Source organism: Prionailurus viverrinus, chromosome A3 (assembly GCF_022837055.1).
Source record: "Prionailurus viverrinus isolate Anna chromosome A3, UM_Priviv_1.0, whole genome shotgun sequence".
Taxonomy (NCBI): domain Eukaryota; kingdom Metazoa; phylum Chordata; class Mammalia; order Carnivora; family Felidae; genus Prionailurus; species Prionailurus viverrinus.
The window spans coordinates 10,048,026-10,065,177 of NC_062563.1; the positions used below are offsets into that span (position 1 = coordinate 10,048,026).

At 46.9% G+C, this 17,152-nt stretch overlaps 1 protein-coding gene across 3 annotated transcripts in view; it reads left to right on the forward strand.

Annotated features, from left to right (window-relative positions):
- The window catches only part of ZFP64 (ZFP64 zinc finger protein), a 93,630-nt gene that overhangs the window by 22,267 nt on the left and 54,211 nt on the right, over nucleotides 1-17,152 (forward strand). For 2 of the 3 annotated variants that reach the window (XM_047852867.1, XM_047852866.1), the window contains exons 5-6: nucleotides 1,189-1,440; nucleotides 7,188-9,063. In XM_047852867.1, coding sequence (XP_047708823.1) covers nucleotides 1,189-1,440; nucleotides 7,188-8,470 — 1,535 coding nt within the window. In that variant the 3' untranslated portion in view covers nucleotides 8,471-9,063. Of the gene's footprint in view, nucleotides 1-1,188; nucleotides 1,441-7,187; nucleotides 9,064-17,152 lie in introns of those variants that run through there. The other variant, XM_047852868.1, reaches the window with a different exon arrangement.

A 17,152-nucleotide genomic window follows, 5' to 3' on the forward strand; every position in this document is an offset into this window, starting at 1 on the left:
ACGCTCCATCCATACAGTGAACTACGCCAGCTTTCAAAATTGTGTTGTGGCCATTTACTGATGTGACGAGACGTTTGAAATTATTTCAAGTGCCAGGAAGTAGTCGGTGGGGAGGCACTATTGCATTTGGCTCAGAAAGCAAGACCGTCGTGGGTTCTAATCCCGGGTGCTGACAGGATTGAGAAAAGTCACTGAGAGGCCCGGTGCCTCGGAAACGGTATTCGAGTTGACGTCGGCCGAGAAGTTTTTTGTGCCTGATATGCACACAGACGCACGTAAATAGTTGCAGAGACCTCCATCGAAAAGTTAGCAGCTGTTCATGGGTGGTGAGTTGGCCTGTGCTTAGTGAGGACAGGTTAAGCTGCTGTCACAAAGAAACCCAAACAGCGGCTCGTACGCGGTGGGGGTTTGTGGGTCTCTCACATGACTGTCCGGAGGTAAGGCAGGTGGTCTAGGGCAGGCAGGCGGCTCTGTCCTACGAGATCATCCAAGGACCTCGCTTCCTTCTACACCGTTATGGTGCGTCGTGTCCCGTGACACCATCCACACACCTGCTGCCCACACCTGCCGGTTCACCCCCCCCCCCCCAGTCTTGGAAACGGCCGGCAGGAAGGGGGAAAAGCAAAAAGTAAAAGGCAAGCAGTGTCCTTTTACAAAAGGGACGCCTTTACCTCCTCTGCGACATCAGCGAGGGGGACCCTGCTGCCGAATCAGGCCTCGCTGCGGGTGAGGCTGAGAAATGCAGCCTTGAGCTGCTTGGCCGGGAGCGCCCCTAAAACGTGAGCCTCCGCGTGCTAGGGCGTGTCCGTGAAGAAAAGGGAACAGGACGGAATGGAGCGAGACCTCCGCGAGAACAGCGTCTTGTTTTACTGAGCTGTACTTTAACAACTTGGGTCGCCCTCTGTGCGTAACTAACAAGGAACTCTTTTCGATGTAGGAGAAATTAGAAAGTGCCAGTAGGCAAACGCGAAGGAACTCCCCCTCTCCTGACGTGTTGGGCAGCTCTTTTGCACGTGTTCCGCGTAGCCCTGGGGCTTTCCTGAATGTTCTCCGGTGATTGCGTATTCCTCTTCTCGTAAGGCAGTGGGAAATAAGCCTGTTTCCTTTTCAGTATCGTTTTCTGATGCCATCTGTGTGTGTGTGTGTGTGTGTGTGTGTGTGTGTGTGTGTGTGTGTGTGTGTCTGAAGGAGACAAGCCCCACAAGTGTGAAGTCTGCGGCAAGTGCTTTAGCCGGAAGGATAAGCTGAAGACCCACATGCGCTGCCACACGGGCGTGAAGCCCTACAAGTGTAAGACGTGCGACTACGCTGCAGCCGACAGCAGCAGCCTCAACAAGCACCTGCGGATACACTCGGACGAGCGGCCCTTCAAATGCCAGATCTGCCCCTATGCCAGCCGCAACTCCAGCCAGCTCACCGTGCACCTGCGGTCCCACACAGGTAGGTCCCTCACGCTGCCTCTCGCGCTGCACTCGTAACTGCCTGTTACCTGAGTCAGAAGCACCCCAGAGCCTCGAGTCACAAACGCAGTAAGCGACCCGGGGACGTGTGGTCATTGCACCGTTCGTGGGTTTGCTTTTCATCCACCCAGAAACGCCTCTGCTCGGTCCAGCGGGGAGGAACATGGAGTTTATAACCTTGTGTATATCTGTATGTGGCTTTCTACCTTCTTCACTTCTAAGGTATTTGGTTGAGGAGGTGAGCTAAATGAAATAGAGATACAAATATAAACAATGCACTTTTCATCCGTTTCTGCATAGCTTCCGTATTACTTCCATCCTTTTTGAAGTATGCTCGGATTCGCTCAGCATGGGCACGGGTTCTTGGAAGAACCCAGCAGAGTAGGTAACTTAACCAAGCGTGTGCGTTTTCCTTTGGGCGAGTGTATCAGTCAGCTATCGATACAATGATGCTGTGTAACAACCGCTGCAAAACCTCAGTGGCGTATTATAATAAGCGTTCGTTGCTTACGGACTTCAGGTCTAGCCGGTGGGCTGGACACTGTGTCGATCTCGGCAGGGCCCAGTCGCATGTGTGGGGAAAGGCTGGGTATCTGTCCACTGACCTTGGCTGGGGATCTGCTGCCTGTGGGTTAGCTGGCTGTAGACTTACTTTAGCTGCGGCAGTCTGGCTCTGCTCCACATGCCTCTCATCCTCTTTCTGGGGCCAGTGGGCTACCCCAGGTTTGTCCTTTTCATGGCCGCGGCAGGGTACAAGCCGGCACCCCCCAGTGGGGAAGCCCCAGTCAAGCCTCTGCCTTCATCCCACTGGCTGAAGCAGGCTATATGGTTGGGCCTGGTGTCACAGATGGGACTGGGCTCACCCACGGTGGGAGGTCACCGCCAGGTTACACGGCAGAGGCCAGAGATAGGAGGAAGGGTAAGGAATCGGGGCCATTTTTGCAAACAACTGTAGTCCAGCTCGCCATCACTCACATCTCTGACGTGAAGATGGAGTCATACCTTCCCAAGACCCACATAAATCACACCCCGTCACAGGATCAAGATTAAAGGCCGGGATACTGTGATCTCCACCAGGTTTGGATATGGCTTCTCTTAACCTAGAGACCTTGGAAATGAAAAGACAAGCCGTGTGTTCCTACGTTCCCAATGTGCAGTGGTGACACAGAGCCAGAATAATTCCAGTAATCCTGCTGTTCAAAAGGGGAAGAATGGGAAGCCCTTGGCGGTCCCTGCTCCACAGATTTCCAAGATCCCTCTGGGCAAATGTCCCCGGGTCCCCTCACTCTGGGGCCAGAGAATGTTTCCTGGTTAGGCCTTCCTTGGCTCAGCTCCCTGTTTCCCGACCCTCCCCACCACAGCATCCTTCCTATCACCTGCCTGAGCCACTTCTGAAAAGCGGTGGAAAATGTTCCTTTGAGGAACTTTCTCAGCCTGCTTCCTGCCCACCCAAAGGTACGGCTCTTTGACTCTAGGGTGGTGACAAGTTTCCTAGTAGAGCCATCAGCAAGACTTTGTGAGTTTCCTGCGTATCTTTGTGCCAAACGCCACACCCGCAATTCTCTCGGAGGCTCTCCTTTCTCCGAACCCAAATCTAGGCACTTTTGGCTTAAAACCTCCTGCTGTTGAATCCCTGGAGATTCCCAGGAATCGCGGCCAGCGGGAGAACCTACTTAGGCCAACTTCGTTCTTTCGGAGGTCTTAACGAAGAGCCTTACTTTACATCGACACCCCTGGCTTGTCATCCGGTCTTCCCCCTGAGATCACTTTCCTGGATCTGATCTTCAATCCCCGAGTTTCTGTCTTACTCTGAAAACCTTTTACTGACTGGAGATGAGAAATCTTCTCTAACCCAGCCCATCTTTGGTTTTCTGTATTCTCTCTGAGTTCCATTTAGGAAATGGCCAGTTCTTTTTTGAGTTTGTCTCTTCCTTATTGGACCTCATCCTATGCAGCTTGTAAGACGCTTTCACGGTTCTGCCCAGAATTGATCTCTTTGCTCGAGTCCACCGTTCAGTAGGTGCATTCTCTGTCTTCTGAGTGGCTACAGGTGACAGTTTTACCAAATGTTTGCCATTAAACAGTGTCCAACTGCCATGTCTCCGGTCTCTGCTTGCTACCCAGTCCCAAGGCCAATGCTACAGATTTTAGTTTTCTGTTAGGGCAGCATTTTGTTTCTAGATACCCGATATCTGTCTCAGCTATCTGTCGTCACAGAAATGCGGCATTAACAAAACCTCAGCAGATGTGACAACACGCCGTTTCTGTTCACGTGCTGGGGATCAGCTGGGTGTCACCTCAGCAACCCTGATCTTGGCTGGATTCACTTAACGTGTCTGAGAATCTGCTCGCTGCGGGCTGTCCGTCCACTGGCCTTGGTTGCTGGAATCCAGCACCGCTCCGCATTTCTGTCATCCTCCTCCTCCTGGGACCAGGGCTGAGCCAGCCTTGATCTTCCCGCGGCGACGGCTGACGGAGGTACAAGCGAGCAAATCCCAACGCACAAGCGCATTTCGAGCCATTACGCGTATCAAGCCCAGTTAACCTACCCTCAGCCAAAATCTAATGACGTGGTGTCGAGGGTCACGGCAGGTCGTCCTGCCCCTGTCGAGAGACCGTGCGTGATTCCACACGTGGCAAAGGTCGCAGCTACAGGGAGGGAGGAGAGGTGGCAAGATTTGGGACCGTTTTTGTAACCTGTTACAGCAGCTTAAGACATCGGCATAACCGGTGGTCAACGGGTTTCTTGAGAATTCCCCCCAGCCTAAGTGAGAAGAGCCGAAGGATTCATATGTGAAAGGGTTCAGAATCATTTTCACTTAGAAAGATAAACTTACCGTTGATAGTAGCATCTTCAAGTTGGTGTAGAAAAGGTGAAGACTCCAAGAATTGAAACGTGTGCCGTGTACGCAAGGTCTCCCTAGAAGGTTCATTTCCCTTTTTTAAATCTGCGGCACTTACGAGATTTTACAGAGTGTAAGATTAATAGGATTTGGTTTTCACCCTGTCATCGCTTAGATTGGCTCCATCATCAATGGTTGGAGCAGCAACGTAAACTTGAGAAGAGATCTGTCGGCTAAGATCAGTTGCTCATTCATTCGGCAACATTCATGAAGTCCCTGCTAGGTCCTAGACACCGCGAGGGTCCCATAGTGGGCAGAAATAAATGTAGTCATCAGCTTTGGAGAGCGTATGGCCCCGTGCATCTATTACTAACCAGGATGCCTCAGTTAAGAAATCTGTGGTTAAAGAAAAGAAAAAAAAAAAGGAAGAAAGATGACAAAGGGATTTAGGACCTTTGCCTTCGTATCAACAAGTGCTGTTAAACTCTGCAACTCAGCTGTGAGATTTGGTTATCCGGTGTTTCTGGATTTCACCCCGCACTGATGGCTTTAAAAAAAAAAGAAAAGGGCAAAAAGACTGTCAGTCATTAGGGCAGGGATATGACTGGAAAACCTAGGAGACTTTTCTGAAGTAGAGAGTCTTACTCTGGGTCCACAGATGCCTCCACTCGGTGATGCATGAGTAGAATTTCGGTGGTCCGTGAACTTGGATGGGGGGAAAAAAGCCCACCTTCCCTGTCACTAACTGTACTGAAATTTGCCGTGTGCTTCAATTACGAAAAAGGCAACTGGTGTGAGAATAGTGCCTGTGACTTGTCGCCAGGAGAGATCACAGATCTTTTCAGGACGCTTGTTGTAGATAGATCGAAATATCACTTCCGCTCTTCTCTGTTTAGAAATTATTAGAGTTCTAGACCCGCCGCCACATCTTACTTAATGCATTAATAAAGCACAGGCACAGGGGCACCCGGCTGACTCAGTCGGTGGAGCGTGCGACCCTCGATCTTGGGGTCATGAGTTCGAGCCCCATGTTGGGTGTAGAGATCACTTCAAAAAAAAGATTTTAATAAAGCACACGACATTGCCATAGCGTGAATTTTTCCTTTTCATTTCTTAAGTAACTATTTCAAAATACTTGGTTTCTTTTGGATTCCTGTTGATTTTTATTTTAGTTTACTTTGTGTATTTAAGCAGTGTCCTAAGAAAGGGTCCGGGGGTTTACACTCACCTGCCAGAGAAGAGTTGATAGCATCAGAGAGGTTCAGCATAAAATGCCGAGGCAGGAGTCAGCAAGCTTTCTGTAAAAGGCCAAACAGTATGTGTTTTAGGCTTTTCAGGCCATACAGTTGCTGAAACTGTATCAGCACAATTGCTGTCGCTGGCCATACAATTGTATCAGGCCATACAATTGCTGCAAACTGTATCAGCACAATTGCAATCGCTCAGCTCTGCCTTGGGAGCATAAAGCAGCCAGAAGCAACAACACACGCACAAATGTGCGTGGCTAGATTCCAATAAAACTTTATTTATAAAAACAGGCCGTGGGCTGGCTTTCCCACAGGCTGTAGCTTACCACCCCTGGTTCTAGAGTTTAGCGTGCACGATCTTGGGGGCGTGTAGTCCTACAAAGCATCGTTGAGGCTCGAGCCTCTCGGTTTTATAGAAGCTTGTTAAATTTGCCCCCGGCCATCTTCACTCATTTGTGTTTATGAATAAGCCGCTTATGGTGACGTTTTAGGCCTTATACCAAAAAGCCGGAACACGATTCCTTCTCTGAGTTTATGGCCTGAGAAAGCGCACATCAGTCCTGTGCACAGATCATTGCCCGGCATCTAAGAATACCAGCCTTGGAGGCAGCCTGGGTTCGAATCCAGGCCCTGCTACGTACTACTGGGCCCTGCTACGAACGAGTCACGTAGTCTGCCTAGGCCTCATCCGTACGGTAGTGTTAGGAATGATAGTGGTGATAGTCCCCACCTCTCGGGAATGTTGGGAGCATCAGACGAGACCATTCTTGTGGAGTGCTCAGCAGAGGGCCTGCCATCCTGGAAGCAACGGAAGAATGTCAGCTGCTACTTTGCTTGCTTAACCCGTAAAATGGGCAGGGGTCACCCATTCGCGTGAGTTATCAGTGCCTTAGATGATTTGGACGTGCCATTCATTGAGGAAATACATTTGGAATATCACGTGCACTCAGATGTTTGCAATTTCACTTTCCCCTGCTCATCCTTCCGCGAACATGAATTCGAAACAAAACAAAACAAAAATCGAGCAGCTGGATTCCGTAACTTCACAAGCAAAGAACGCAGCTGGCAATGTGGGATAAATAACTTTTGCGCGATAAACACGTCTTTGTTAATAAAACTCTGCAGGAAGTGTAAGCTGGGCGTTTCGATCACTTTGTAAAAGACTGTTCTAATGAGTGAGTGTGGAGCTGACTCCAAAATGTGGCCTCGAACCCGTTACGCCACGTAACTCAATCGAAATCCACGGATTGCGCAAAGTTTCCGCAACTGAGAACCATTAAGTAGCAGAGTGGGCACCTGAGCAAAATGAACGCTAGCTTGATTGCTTTAAAGAACTGAAGTTATATTCACAAATACTCTCTTATTCGGGACAGTTGAATAGCTCTTTTCACTCTCCCGTTTTTCCCGTGGGGTTTGTCACGGTCCTGGTGGTTCAGGTTTGGGGAAAGAAAAGAAGCCCCCGTCCCCCTCCCCCCCCCCCACTTTTTTTTTTCTCCCAGGGTCAGAAACTAGCAGCTGCGGTTAGAAGGTCTCCACCCGCCCGCCTTGGTATAAGCGATTTTCTGGTGTGTGCTTCGGGGGGATCCGCTGTGGTTGTTGCCTGCCTGTTCTTATCGAAACTCACCTTGTGTTGACAGGGGACGCCCCCTTCCAGTGCTGGCTCTGTAGCGCCAAGTTCAAAATCAGCTCGGACTTGAAAAGGCACATGCGCGTGCACTCGGGGGAGAAGCCTTTCAAGTGCGAGTTCTGCAATGTCCGCTGCACCATGAAGGGCAACCTCAAGTCGCACATCCGCATCAAGCACAGCGGGAATAACTTCAAGTGTCCGCACTGCGACTTCCTGGGTGACAGCAAGGCCACCCTCCGCAAGCACAGCCGGGCGCACCAGTCGGAGCATCCCGAGAAGTGCTCGGAGTGCAGCTACTCGTGCCCCAGCAAGGCGGCGCTGCGCGTCCACGAGCGCATCCACTGCACCGACCGGCCCTTCAAGTGTCAGTACTGCAGCTTCGACAGCAAGCAGCCCAGCAACCTGAGCAAGCACGTGAAGAAATTCCACGCGGACGTGGTCAAGACCGAGGCCTTGGAGAGGAAGGACTCGGGCCGGCAGAGCAGCCGGCAGGTGGCCAAGCTGGACGCCAAGAAGACTTTCCACTGCGATATGTGCGAAGCCTCGTTCATGCGCGAGGACTCGCTCCGCAGCCACAAGAGGCAGCACAGTGAGTACCACGAGAACAAGAACTCGGATGTGACCGTCCTGCAGTTCCAGATAGACCCCAGCAAGCAGCCGGCCGCGCCCCTCACCGTGGGCCACCTGCAGGTGCCCCTGCAGCCCAGCCAAGTGCCGCCGTTCAGCGAGGGGCGAGTCAAAATCATCGTTGGTCATCAAGTGCCGCAGGCCAACACCATCATCCAGGCCGCGGCCGCCGCGGTGAACATCGTGCCCCCGGCCTTGGTGGCGCAGAACCCGGAGGAGCTCCCGGGGAACAGCCGGCTGCAGATTTTGCGCCAGGTCAATCTGATCGCCCCCTCCCAGCCCTCGGGGTGTCCGAGCGAGGCGGGCGCCATGACCCAGCCGGCTGTGCTGCTCACCGCTCACGACCAGGCCGACGGAGCCACTCTGCACCAGACTCTCATCCCCGCGACCCCAGGCAGCCCCCAGGAAGGCTCCGGCAACCAGACTTTCATCACCAGTTCGGGGATTACATGCACTGACTTTGAAGGCCTTAATGCTTTGATTCAGGAGGGGACAACCGAAGTGACCGTGGTAAGCGACGGAGGTCAGAACATCGCCGTGGCCACCACGGCCCCGCCTATATTCTCCTCCTCTTCCCAGCAAGAATTACCCAAGCAGACTTACTCCATCATTCAGGGGGGAGCCCACCCAGCCTTGCTCTGTCCGGCGGATTCCATACCAGATTAGAACTGAAAAACCAAAAGAAAGGGGAAAGAGGACTGACAAAACGGGAAGTCGTAAATAGAATTCTGTGAGAGGTTTGCTCTTAATGTTTTTAAGGATTGTTGTGAAACCCCTCCCCTCGTAATAAATTGTAATTTTATACTGCTTAACTATAATTTTTTAATGCTGTAATAATAACTTTGAGGTCACCTCTGAATCGCCGTGTTATTTAGCTGTTGTAGGATTCTTAAATGTTCCCAAGATGATTCCAGTTAGGGGTCGGAATTAAATGCAGTGAGTCGTGAGTACATTTGTTTTGTCCAGCTTGATTTCCCAGTTCTGAGAAGGGTTTTTTCCAATCTCATTAAATTTGTGTACGAGATGGGACTTCCCGACCTCTCTTAAGTTACGGTTCTGAAATTCTCCTTTGAGTTTGGGCTATTGGTGTTTTAGTACATGGATACCAATCTATTGGCGTGAGGACCATTTTCTACATAATGTTACACGGATACTGGACCCCCCCCCCCCCCGCCCTCCACCAAAAAAAAAAAAAAAATGTTTAGCGCTAATCAGAAAAAAAAGGAATGGTTTCCTAATAAATTGATATGTGAGTAAAATATACTGAATGTTAATGATTCTTTAGAGCCACAGTATGACTGGGGCATGATGGGTGTGAATTGTCTTATGGCTAAAGAGAATTTGAAGAAGCAAAGGTTTTTAGACCCCTGATAAATATTATACAAACATACCAGTCAACCTAAGTATGCATGGTGTCCAAAGCGACCCAACTGTATAGCATTTCGAAACCTGAGATTGATGAACCTGACGTTTCTGTTTAGATGCAAACGTGATGTGAGTTCCTACTTACGTTTAGGATAGTTTTCTTGGATGCGATTGTTTTAAATATCAACATACGTGCAGTCCCAGGGACCAGATGAGTGGGACTGGGAAAGTACTTAGGGTTTTCGAAAGCGCAGGCTCTACGATGGAAAGGGAAATTTAAGGGTTATTGTTTTGGGTTGAAATGCTGTTTGATCAGTAGGTGGCACCAGAGAGCAAGCTAGAATCACTCAGGCTTCCACCCAAAGACATGAACTTCACTAATTTCCAGCCTCTAGCATGATCTTCAGCTCATGTTGGGCTCTTAGTATATACTGAATGAATGAAACATGCTCTCACAGAGTGTCAGCAAGGATTGGCGAGGAGAGGAGGGTTCTCTTGTGAGAGAAACACATTTACAATGTTAGAAAAAACACATTTTTTAACTTTATTTAAGATGTATTTATTTATTTGAAGACTTATTTGTTTTTGAGAAAGAGAGTACAAGCAGGGAAGGGGCAGAGAGAGGGGAACAGAAGATCCGAAGCAGGCTGTGACTACAGCAACTAGCTCCACATGGGGCTCGAACTCACGAACTGAGATGGTGACCCAAGCCCAAATTGGATGCTTAACCAACTGAGCCACCCAGGTGCCCTAACTTTTTTTTTTTTTTTGGTAATGTTTATTTATTTATTTTGAGAGAGAGAGAGAGCAGGGGAAGGGCAGAGAGAGAGGGAGACAGAGAATCCCAAGCAGGCTCTGCACTCCCAGTGTGGAGTCCTGTGTGGGGCTCAGACCCATGAACCATGAAACCATGGCCTGAGCCAAAATCAAGAGTCGGATGCTCAACCGACTGAGCCACCCAGGTGCCCCCAAAACACATTTTTTCCAGAGTCCTCACCACTTTGACTTTCCTGGCGCACAAAGTTCACATGCGGATCAGCTCACTTTTGCATAAAAATATTACCCTCCCCCCCCCTTTTTCTCTGCCAATAACAAACTTAGGAAATACACACAATGGTGATGCAGAAACCTTCAGGGTTTGCCTGTTGGAAAAAGGAAAGTCAGCTTCCCTTAGGAAATAGCTATAGAGTTTGAGCTTTCTTTGATCCTTAATATTTGAACATAATTCTGAAGGTTCTGGGATGGTGGGGTTGCCACAATTTATTTTCCTATTAGCAATGGATATAGTGAGCCACTAACCATGATTTGGTAAGAAATTGAAAACGTTTCCAGCATACTATGTTAATATTTTAATAATTTCACTGCTTTAGAATTCTTGCTTATAGCTCTTTAGCCTACTATTTAGCTAGGGGCACCTGAGTGGTCAGTTGGTTGAGCATCTAACTTCAGCTCAGGTCATGATCTCATGGTTCGTGGGTTCGAGCCCTGCATCGGGCTCTGCACTGACAGTAGGGAGCCTGCTTGGGAGCCTCTCTTTCTGCCCCTCCCCCACTCATCCTTTTTCTCTCTCTCTCTCAAAATAAGTAAACTTAAAAAAAATAAATAACTATGTAGCTATTCAGTTTCATCCGGGAAACTTCTAGCACCACGAACTTGTTTTCTATCTCTTTCTTTTTTTTTCCCAGAATGCCCCCTTTTCTTTTTCAACTTTTAAAGAGTTTTTTTTTTCCCCCTGATTAGAAATGCAGTGTGCATTCAAGGTAGAAAAGATGTGAAACACATATTATTTTTAAAAATTAAAGTTGCTAGGGGCATCTGGGTGGCTCAGTCGGTTAAATGTCCGACTCTTGATTTGGGCTTAGGTCATGGTCTCCCAGTTCATGAGATCAAGCCCCGCACGCTTGGGATTCTGTCTCTCACCTTCTCTGCCCCTCCCCTGCTCGTTCACTTGTGTGCTCTCTCTCTCCCTCTCTCTCTCTCAAAATAAATAAACATTTTTTTTTAAATTAAAGTTACTAGTATTCTTACCACCCAGACATAAAAATTGTGACCATTTTGATGGATTTTCTTTTTTGATGGACTTCCTTTGTTTCTATGTTTATGTATGGTATGCCTTCCACCCCAGTTATAGAGTTGGGTTTGAATTGAACATGCTGTTTTCTGTTTATATGTTCTATTTCTTTTTAAATCTTTGCACCTTGCCTGGCTGCTGCCCTCTATATACACGTATACATGCCTATGCACACACACACACACACACACACACACACACACGTGCATATTTGGATTTTTTGGTAACAAACCACAACAGCAAAATGTGTTCCTTGCAACAAACTATCTATAGAATGGTACAAAAACCACAATCATCTCCAGCCCCTTTCCTATTCTCATCCTACCCAAGGTTAATAATGTTAAGTTTTCTCTGCGTTCATACTAACATACATAGGCTCAAAAAATAACAGAGAAGTTTTTTTTTCCTATTTTTCTCATAATTGTATCACACTATGTATATTTCTCTGTACGTTGCTCTTACGATGCTGTGTATTAACAGTACTGCAGGTGAATACAGCTATCTCTAACTTTCTGCTTAAGCAAAACGCAGTAGGATGAACATACCACACGTTATTCGACCGTCTCCGTACTCGTGGGCGTGCAGGTTGCTCCGTTTTCGTTTGCCGTTACAAACGGCAGCGGTAAACGTCCTACCTGATCGCTCACGTTCCGTTGTGCTTTCGGAGTTCCAGCGAGTGGCCGTGGCTGGTACTGGCATAGTTTGAGATTACTTTTTCGACACGGTAGTCTCACGCGTGGTGTGCATCCCCACCATCACCAATCCTGGGTGTTAGCAATCTTTCCAAGTTTTGTCAAGCTGGCGAGGGAAATGAGCCATCTGGTCTGTGTGCATTTCGCCAGCTGGTGTTTTCATCTGCCTTTCTGTGGCGTCTCTATATAGACTTGTTGGTGATTTGCATTTCTCTTGTCTGTGAACCTTAAACGCATCCTCCCTCACTTTCCTCCTTGGATGGTTGGGCTCTGGAGACACGAACCCCACGTCTGTCACATATTGCTGAGTTTTCTTCCCTCCTGTCCTCTGTCTGGGGACTGTTCTTGCGATGCCATCACCATACAAAAAAACACTATCTTTTTCTATAGTCGGAATCTTCTGTTGCTTCTCTTGTGGCTCCTGTTTTATCTAGGACAAGTCCTCTCTTCCCCTGAGATGAAAAAAGGGTTTTTTTCCTTTAATATTTTTGTGGTGTGTTTTTAGTTAGCAAGTTACTGCAGCAAAAATTCCTAGCTATGCCCATAGGACATGGGAATTTGGTGGCTCACACGTGCAGGACCATTTGTTAAATAAAATATTCTTTTCCTCGGAACGGAAACCCTAATTTCACCTGTAGACCAAGTTCTCGAATACACTTGGGTCTGCTTCTGGAAACTCTGATTTGTCTCATTGATCTTTAATGTCTTTTCTGGTTTGCCGGCAGCACAGACTTTATTATATTAGCTCTAAGATAAGCCTTACTGTCTTTTAGAATCACAAAGCCTTCCTCAGCTATTCTGTTCCAAGATTTTCTTAGCGATTCTTAGATATTCTTTCTTCCAAATGAGCTGTTGTTTGTTTGTACTATACAGTACTTCTCAGCTCCCCTCCCCAGGAAAGAAACCTTTTGAGAATTTTTATTAGAAATGTGTTGGGGTGCCCGGGTGGCTCAGTCGGTTAAGCGTCCGACTTCGGCTCAGGTCATGATCTCACGGTCCGTGAGTTCGAGCCCCGTGTCGGGCTCTGTGCTGACAGCTCAGAGCCTGGAGCCTGTTTCGGATTCTGTGTCTCCCTCTTCCTCTCTCCTCCCCCGCTCATGCTCTCTCTCGTCTCAAAAATAAATGAACGTTAAAAAAATTAAAAAAAAAAAAAAAGAAATGTGTCAATGTGATATCGCACCTATAAACAGAATGACTTTTTAAAACATGTTAACTCACGGGGCGCCTGGGTGGCGCAGTCGGTTAAGCGTCCGACTTCAGCCAGGTCACGATCTCGCGGTCCGGGAGTTCGAGCCCCGCGTCAGGCTCTGGGCTGATGGCTCAGAGCCTGGAGCCTGTTTCTGATTCTGTGTTTCCCTCTCTCTCTGCCCCTCCCCCGTTCATGCTCTGTCTCTCTCTGTCCCAAAAATAAATAAACGTTGAGAAAAAAAAAAAAAATTTTAAAACATGTTAACTCTTACACCCAAAAACCTTTATTCAAATCCTGTGGTAACCGTTATTCAATAAAATCATATGGTGGCTCAGCCAGTTAAGCGTCGACTTAGGCTCAGGTCGTGATCTCACGATTTGTGAATTCGAGCCCCACATCGGGCTCTCTGCTGTCAGCACAGGACCCGCTTCAGATCCTCTGTCCCTCTCTCTCTCTCTCTGCCCCTCCCCCGTTCATGCTCTGTCTCTCTCTGTCCCAAAAATAAATAAAAACGTTGAAAAAAAAAATTAAAAAAAAAAAATAATAATAATAAGTAAAAATAAAATCTTTTAAAAAATCGTATTAATTGACAATCAGTATTAGAAACTCTTGGTCTCCCATAATTATAATTTACGATGGTCATAATACAGTCATCTCATTTCTAGGTTCTTTCATCTTGTAATATTTCTGCTACTTTGTTTTCTTGTCCAGTTGCAATTAGCCTGAGCCTCCAAGAAAAGGTGATAGAGCTGGCATCTTTTTGTGTCTCCAGTTGGAATGTGAATGGCTTCAGAATTTCCCCGTTTAATATAATATACGCTGTTCTTTTGAGCAGTAGTTTTTCTAGCACTTTGTTCTGCACTTTTCACGTAGAGTTTTTATCAGGGTAGTTTGCTGAATTTTGTCAAATATCTTTGGAGTGTCCTGACATAGCTGTTTGGGGTTTGCCCGTAAGTACGCGGATGTAGTGAATTCGTATACCTTGCGTTCCCGGAATGAGCCATCTCGATCACATTGGCTGAGTCTTGTAACACACTGCTCGGTTGCATTTACTCTGTTTCACTTGGAAGTTCTAGAACTCTAACCATAAGCGCCATTGATCTCTGGGTTTCTTTTTTGTGCTCATATTTGCTTGTTCCTGGTGGGTGATGCTACTCTGAAGATAACTTGGCACTCTTCTTTTTCAGGGACTTAGCAATAATTTTGCCATCTCGGGAATGATCTGTTTACTGTGTGGGCTGCAAGCCCTTTTTTGTTGCACATCCTTAACAAAACTTCCCAACTTTTTCTACAGTTATCAGTCTGTGCGGGTTTTATAGCCCTTGTGGCTCGATTTTGGTCATTTATATTTTGCAAAAGAAAAATCATTCACTTTGCTCTAGCTTTCAAGTCGCCCGCTCTATAATTCTGTTCAACATCCTCTTAAAATTATTTTTAAATCTTCGGCATTTGGGGGAGATCTATCAGCTTTCTTTTTTTTTTTTAATTTTTTTAATGTTTATTTATTTGAGAGAGAGAGAGAGAGAGAGAGAGAGAGAGAGAGAGAGTGCAAGTGGGGTAGGGGCAGAGAGAGAGGGAGACACAGAATCCGGAGCAGGCTCCAGGCTCTGAGCTATCAGCACAGAGCCCAATGCGGGGTTTGAACCCAGGACCCGCGAGATCATGACCTGAGCCAAAGTTGGATGCTTAACCAACTGAGCCTCCCAGGCACCCCACCAGCTTTCTTATTGCTACTGGTTTCTAGGGGGTGTTTCTGTTTTTGTTTTAGTTTTTGTTTTGTTTTTTTGTTGTTTTTTTTTTGTATTTTCAGTCTGCTCCTCAGTTTGCCAAAGGGATTGTCTGTTGTCCACTTGTATTAAAGTAAAAGTTAAGGGGCGCCTGGGTGGCACAGTCGGTTAAGCGTCCGACTTCAGCCAGGTCACGATCTCGCGGTCCGTGAGTTCGAGCCCCGCGTCAGGCTCTGGGCTGATGGCTCAGAGCCTGGAGCCTGTTTCCGATTCTGTGTCTCCCTCTCCCTCTGCCCCTCCCCTGTTCATGCTCTGTCTCTCTCTGTCCCAAAAATAAATAAATGTTGAAAAAAAAAATTTAAAGTAAAAGTTAAAATATTAGAGTAAAAGCGTTTGCTTTTATTTACTTGCCTTACCCTCCTCCATTTTATTATTTTCTCTTTTCTCTTTACTCATTCATTTTCCTACTTTTCTTTCCATTTAGTTTGTTCCTCTAATTTCCTGCGCGTTCACTTCTTTTCAGCCTTTCATAATGAAAGCATCGAAAGCTATGTATTTTCCACGGTGACTTCGCCTCTGTTAAAAAGATAATCATTTAAAGGGTTTACATCAGGACTGTCACAAATGACAGTCACACGTGACGTGACACAAACATAAAATATTCATGAGTGAAACGTAACGAAAATATTAACGAGGGCATTGGTTTCCATAGGTTACAGCAAGTGCGAAGGAGAATTCGGTGCACATACACTCACATACCCGATCAGAAATGCTACAGTGAATTCACAGACACGGGCACCACTGCTCAGTGTCTCGCGGGCAAAAACCACTGCATTCCACCTGACAAAGTGCCTTTGCATTCCCGTGAATGAGGTATTGGCGTTATCATACGTTCCAGTGACTCACAAAGTTGCCAAATATCTCAAAACTAACAAAAGGCACTAACCTGTCGAGAATTCGATAACCCAGAGCTGGGAACAGACAGGATACCCAGCAATCATTTTTGCCTATTTCGGGGTCTTCCAGAAATGTCCGTGATGTCCATATCCCTGTAGATTTTTTTTTTAAGTTTATTTACTTATTTTTGAGAGAGACAGACAGAGTACGAGTGGGGGAGGGGCAGAGAAGGTGGGAGAATCCCAAGCAGGCTCCAAGCTGTCAGCGCAGAGCCTGATGCGGGGCTCAGACTCACAAACCATGCAATCGTGACCAGAGCCAAAACCAAGAGTCGGACACTTCAACCGACTGAGCCACCCGGGCGTCCCCCTATAGATTCTTATATAAAGTATCCTTCTTTCCTAAATTTCTAGATTCTTTGTCATTTCAATTTTAGGGTGGGTTGCTTAGTTTGGTGGGTTGTCAGAACAGAATCCAAGGGTTTATACAGAGATTCGTTTCTTATTTTTCAAGTATTTTCAATTTGTGAAACTGTGTTTTGGATTATAGCTTCTGATGTTCAGAATGAGCGTGTGATCTGTGAAATACGTGCTTTTTGTAATTTATTAGTTTTCTTTAAGGCCACGCACGGGCCCAGGTTTTGCTTGGACTGGCGGGTTATCAATGAAGTAAGCATGGTGACTGAGCTATTCAGTTCCTCTAATCGTCTCTCAGTTTTTGTCTATTTGATGAATTTTGAAAGAAGTATTTTTATTTATTTTTTTAAATCTTTATTTTTGAGAGAGAGTGTGTGTGTGAGCAGGGGAAGGGGAGAGACAGAGGGAGATACAGCATCCAAAGCAAGCTCCAGGCTCTGAGCTGTCAGCACAGAGCCTGACTCGGGGCTCGAACTCACAAACCGCGAGATCATGACCTGAGCTGAAGTTGGAGGCTTAACTGACAGAGCCATCCAGGCGCCCCTTAACCAAGCCTTTCTTATAACTACTAGGGTGTTTTGCTGTATTGTACTTTGCCCTGTGTCACTTTTTTTTTTTTTAATGTTTATTTATTTCTGAGACAGAAAGAGACAGAGCATGAGTGGGGGAGGGGCAGAGAGAGAAGGAGACCCAGAATCCGAAGCAGGCTCCAGGCTCCGAACTGTCAGCACAGAGCCCGACGCAGGGCTCGAACCCAAGAGCCGTGAGATCATGACCTGAGCCGAAGTCGGTCGTTCAACCGACTGAGCCCCCAGGTGCCCCATTGCCCTATGTCATTTGCAGAGTACGAGTTGTTATATGTTCTTTGTCAATTTTACCTTTTTTCCTTTTCTATACCAATTCTTTCCATTCAGTAGCTTTTGACCTTAAATTATAATATCATATATTATAATATCATAATAATATTCTAAGTCCTATTTTATTTTATTTT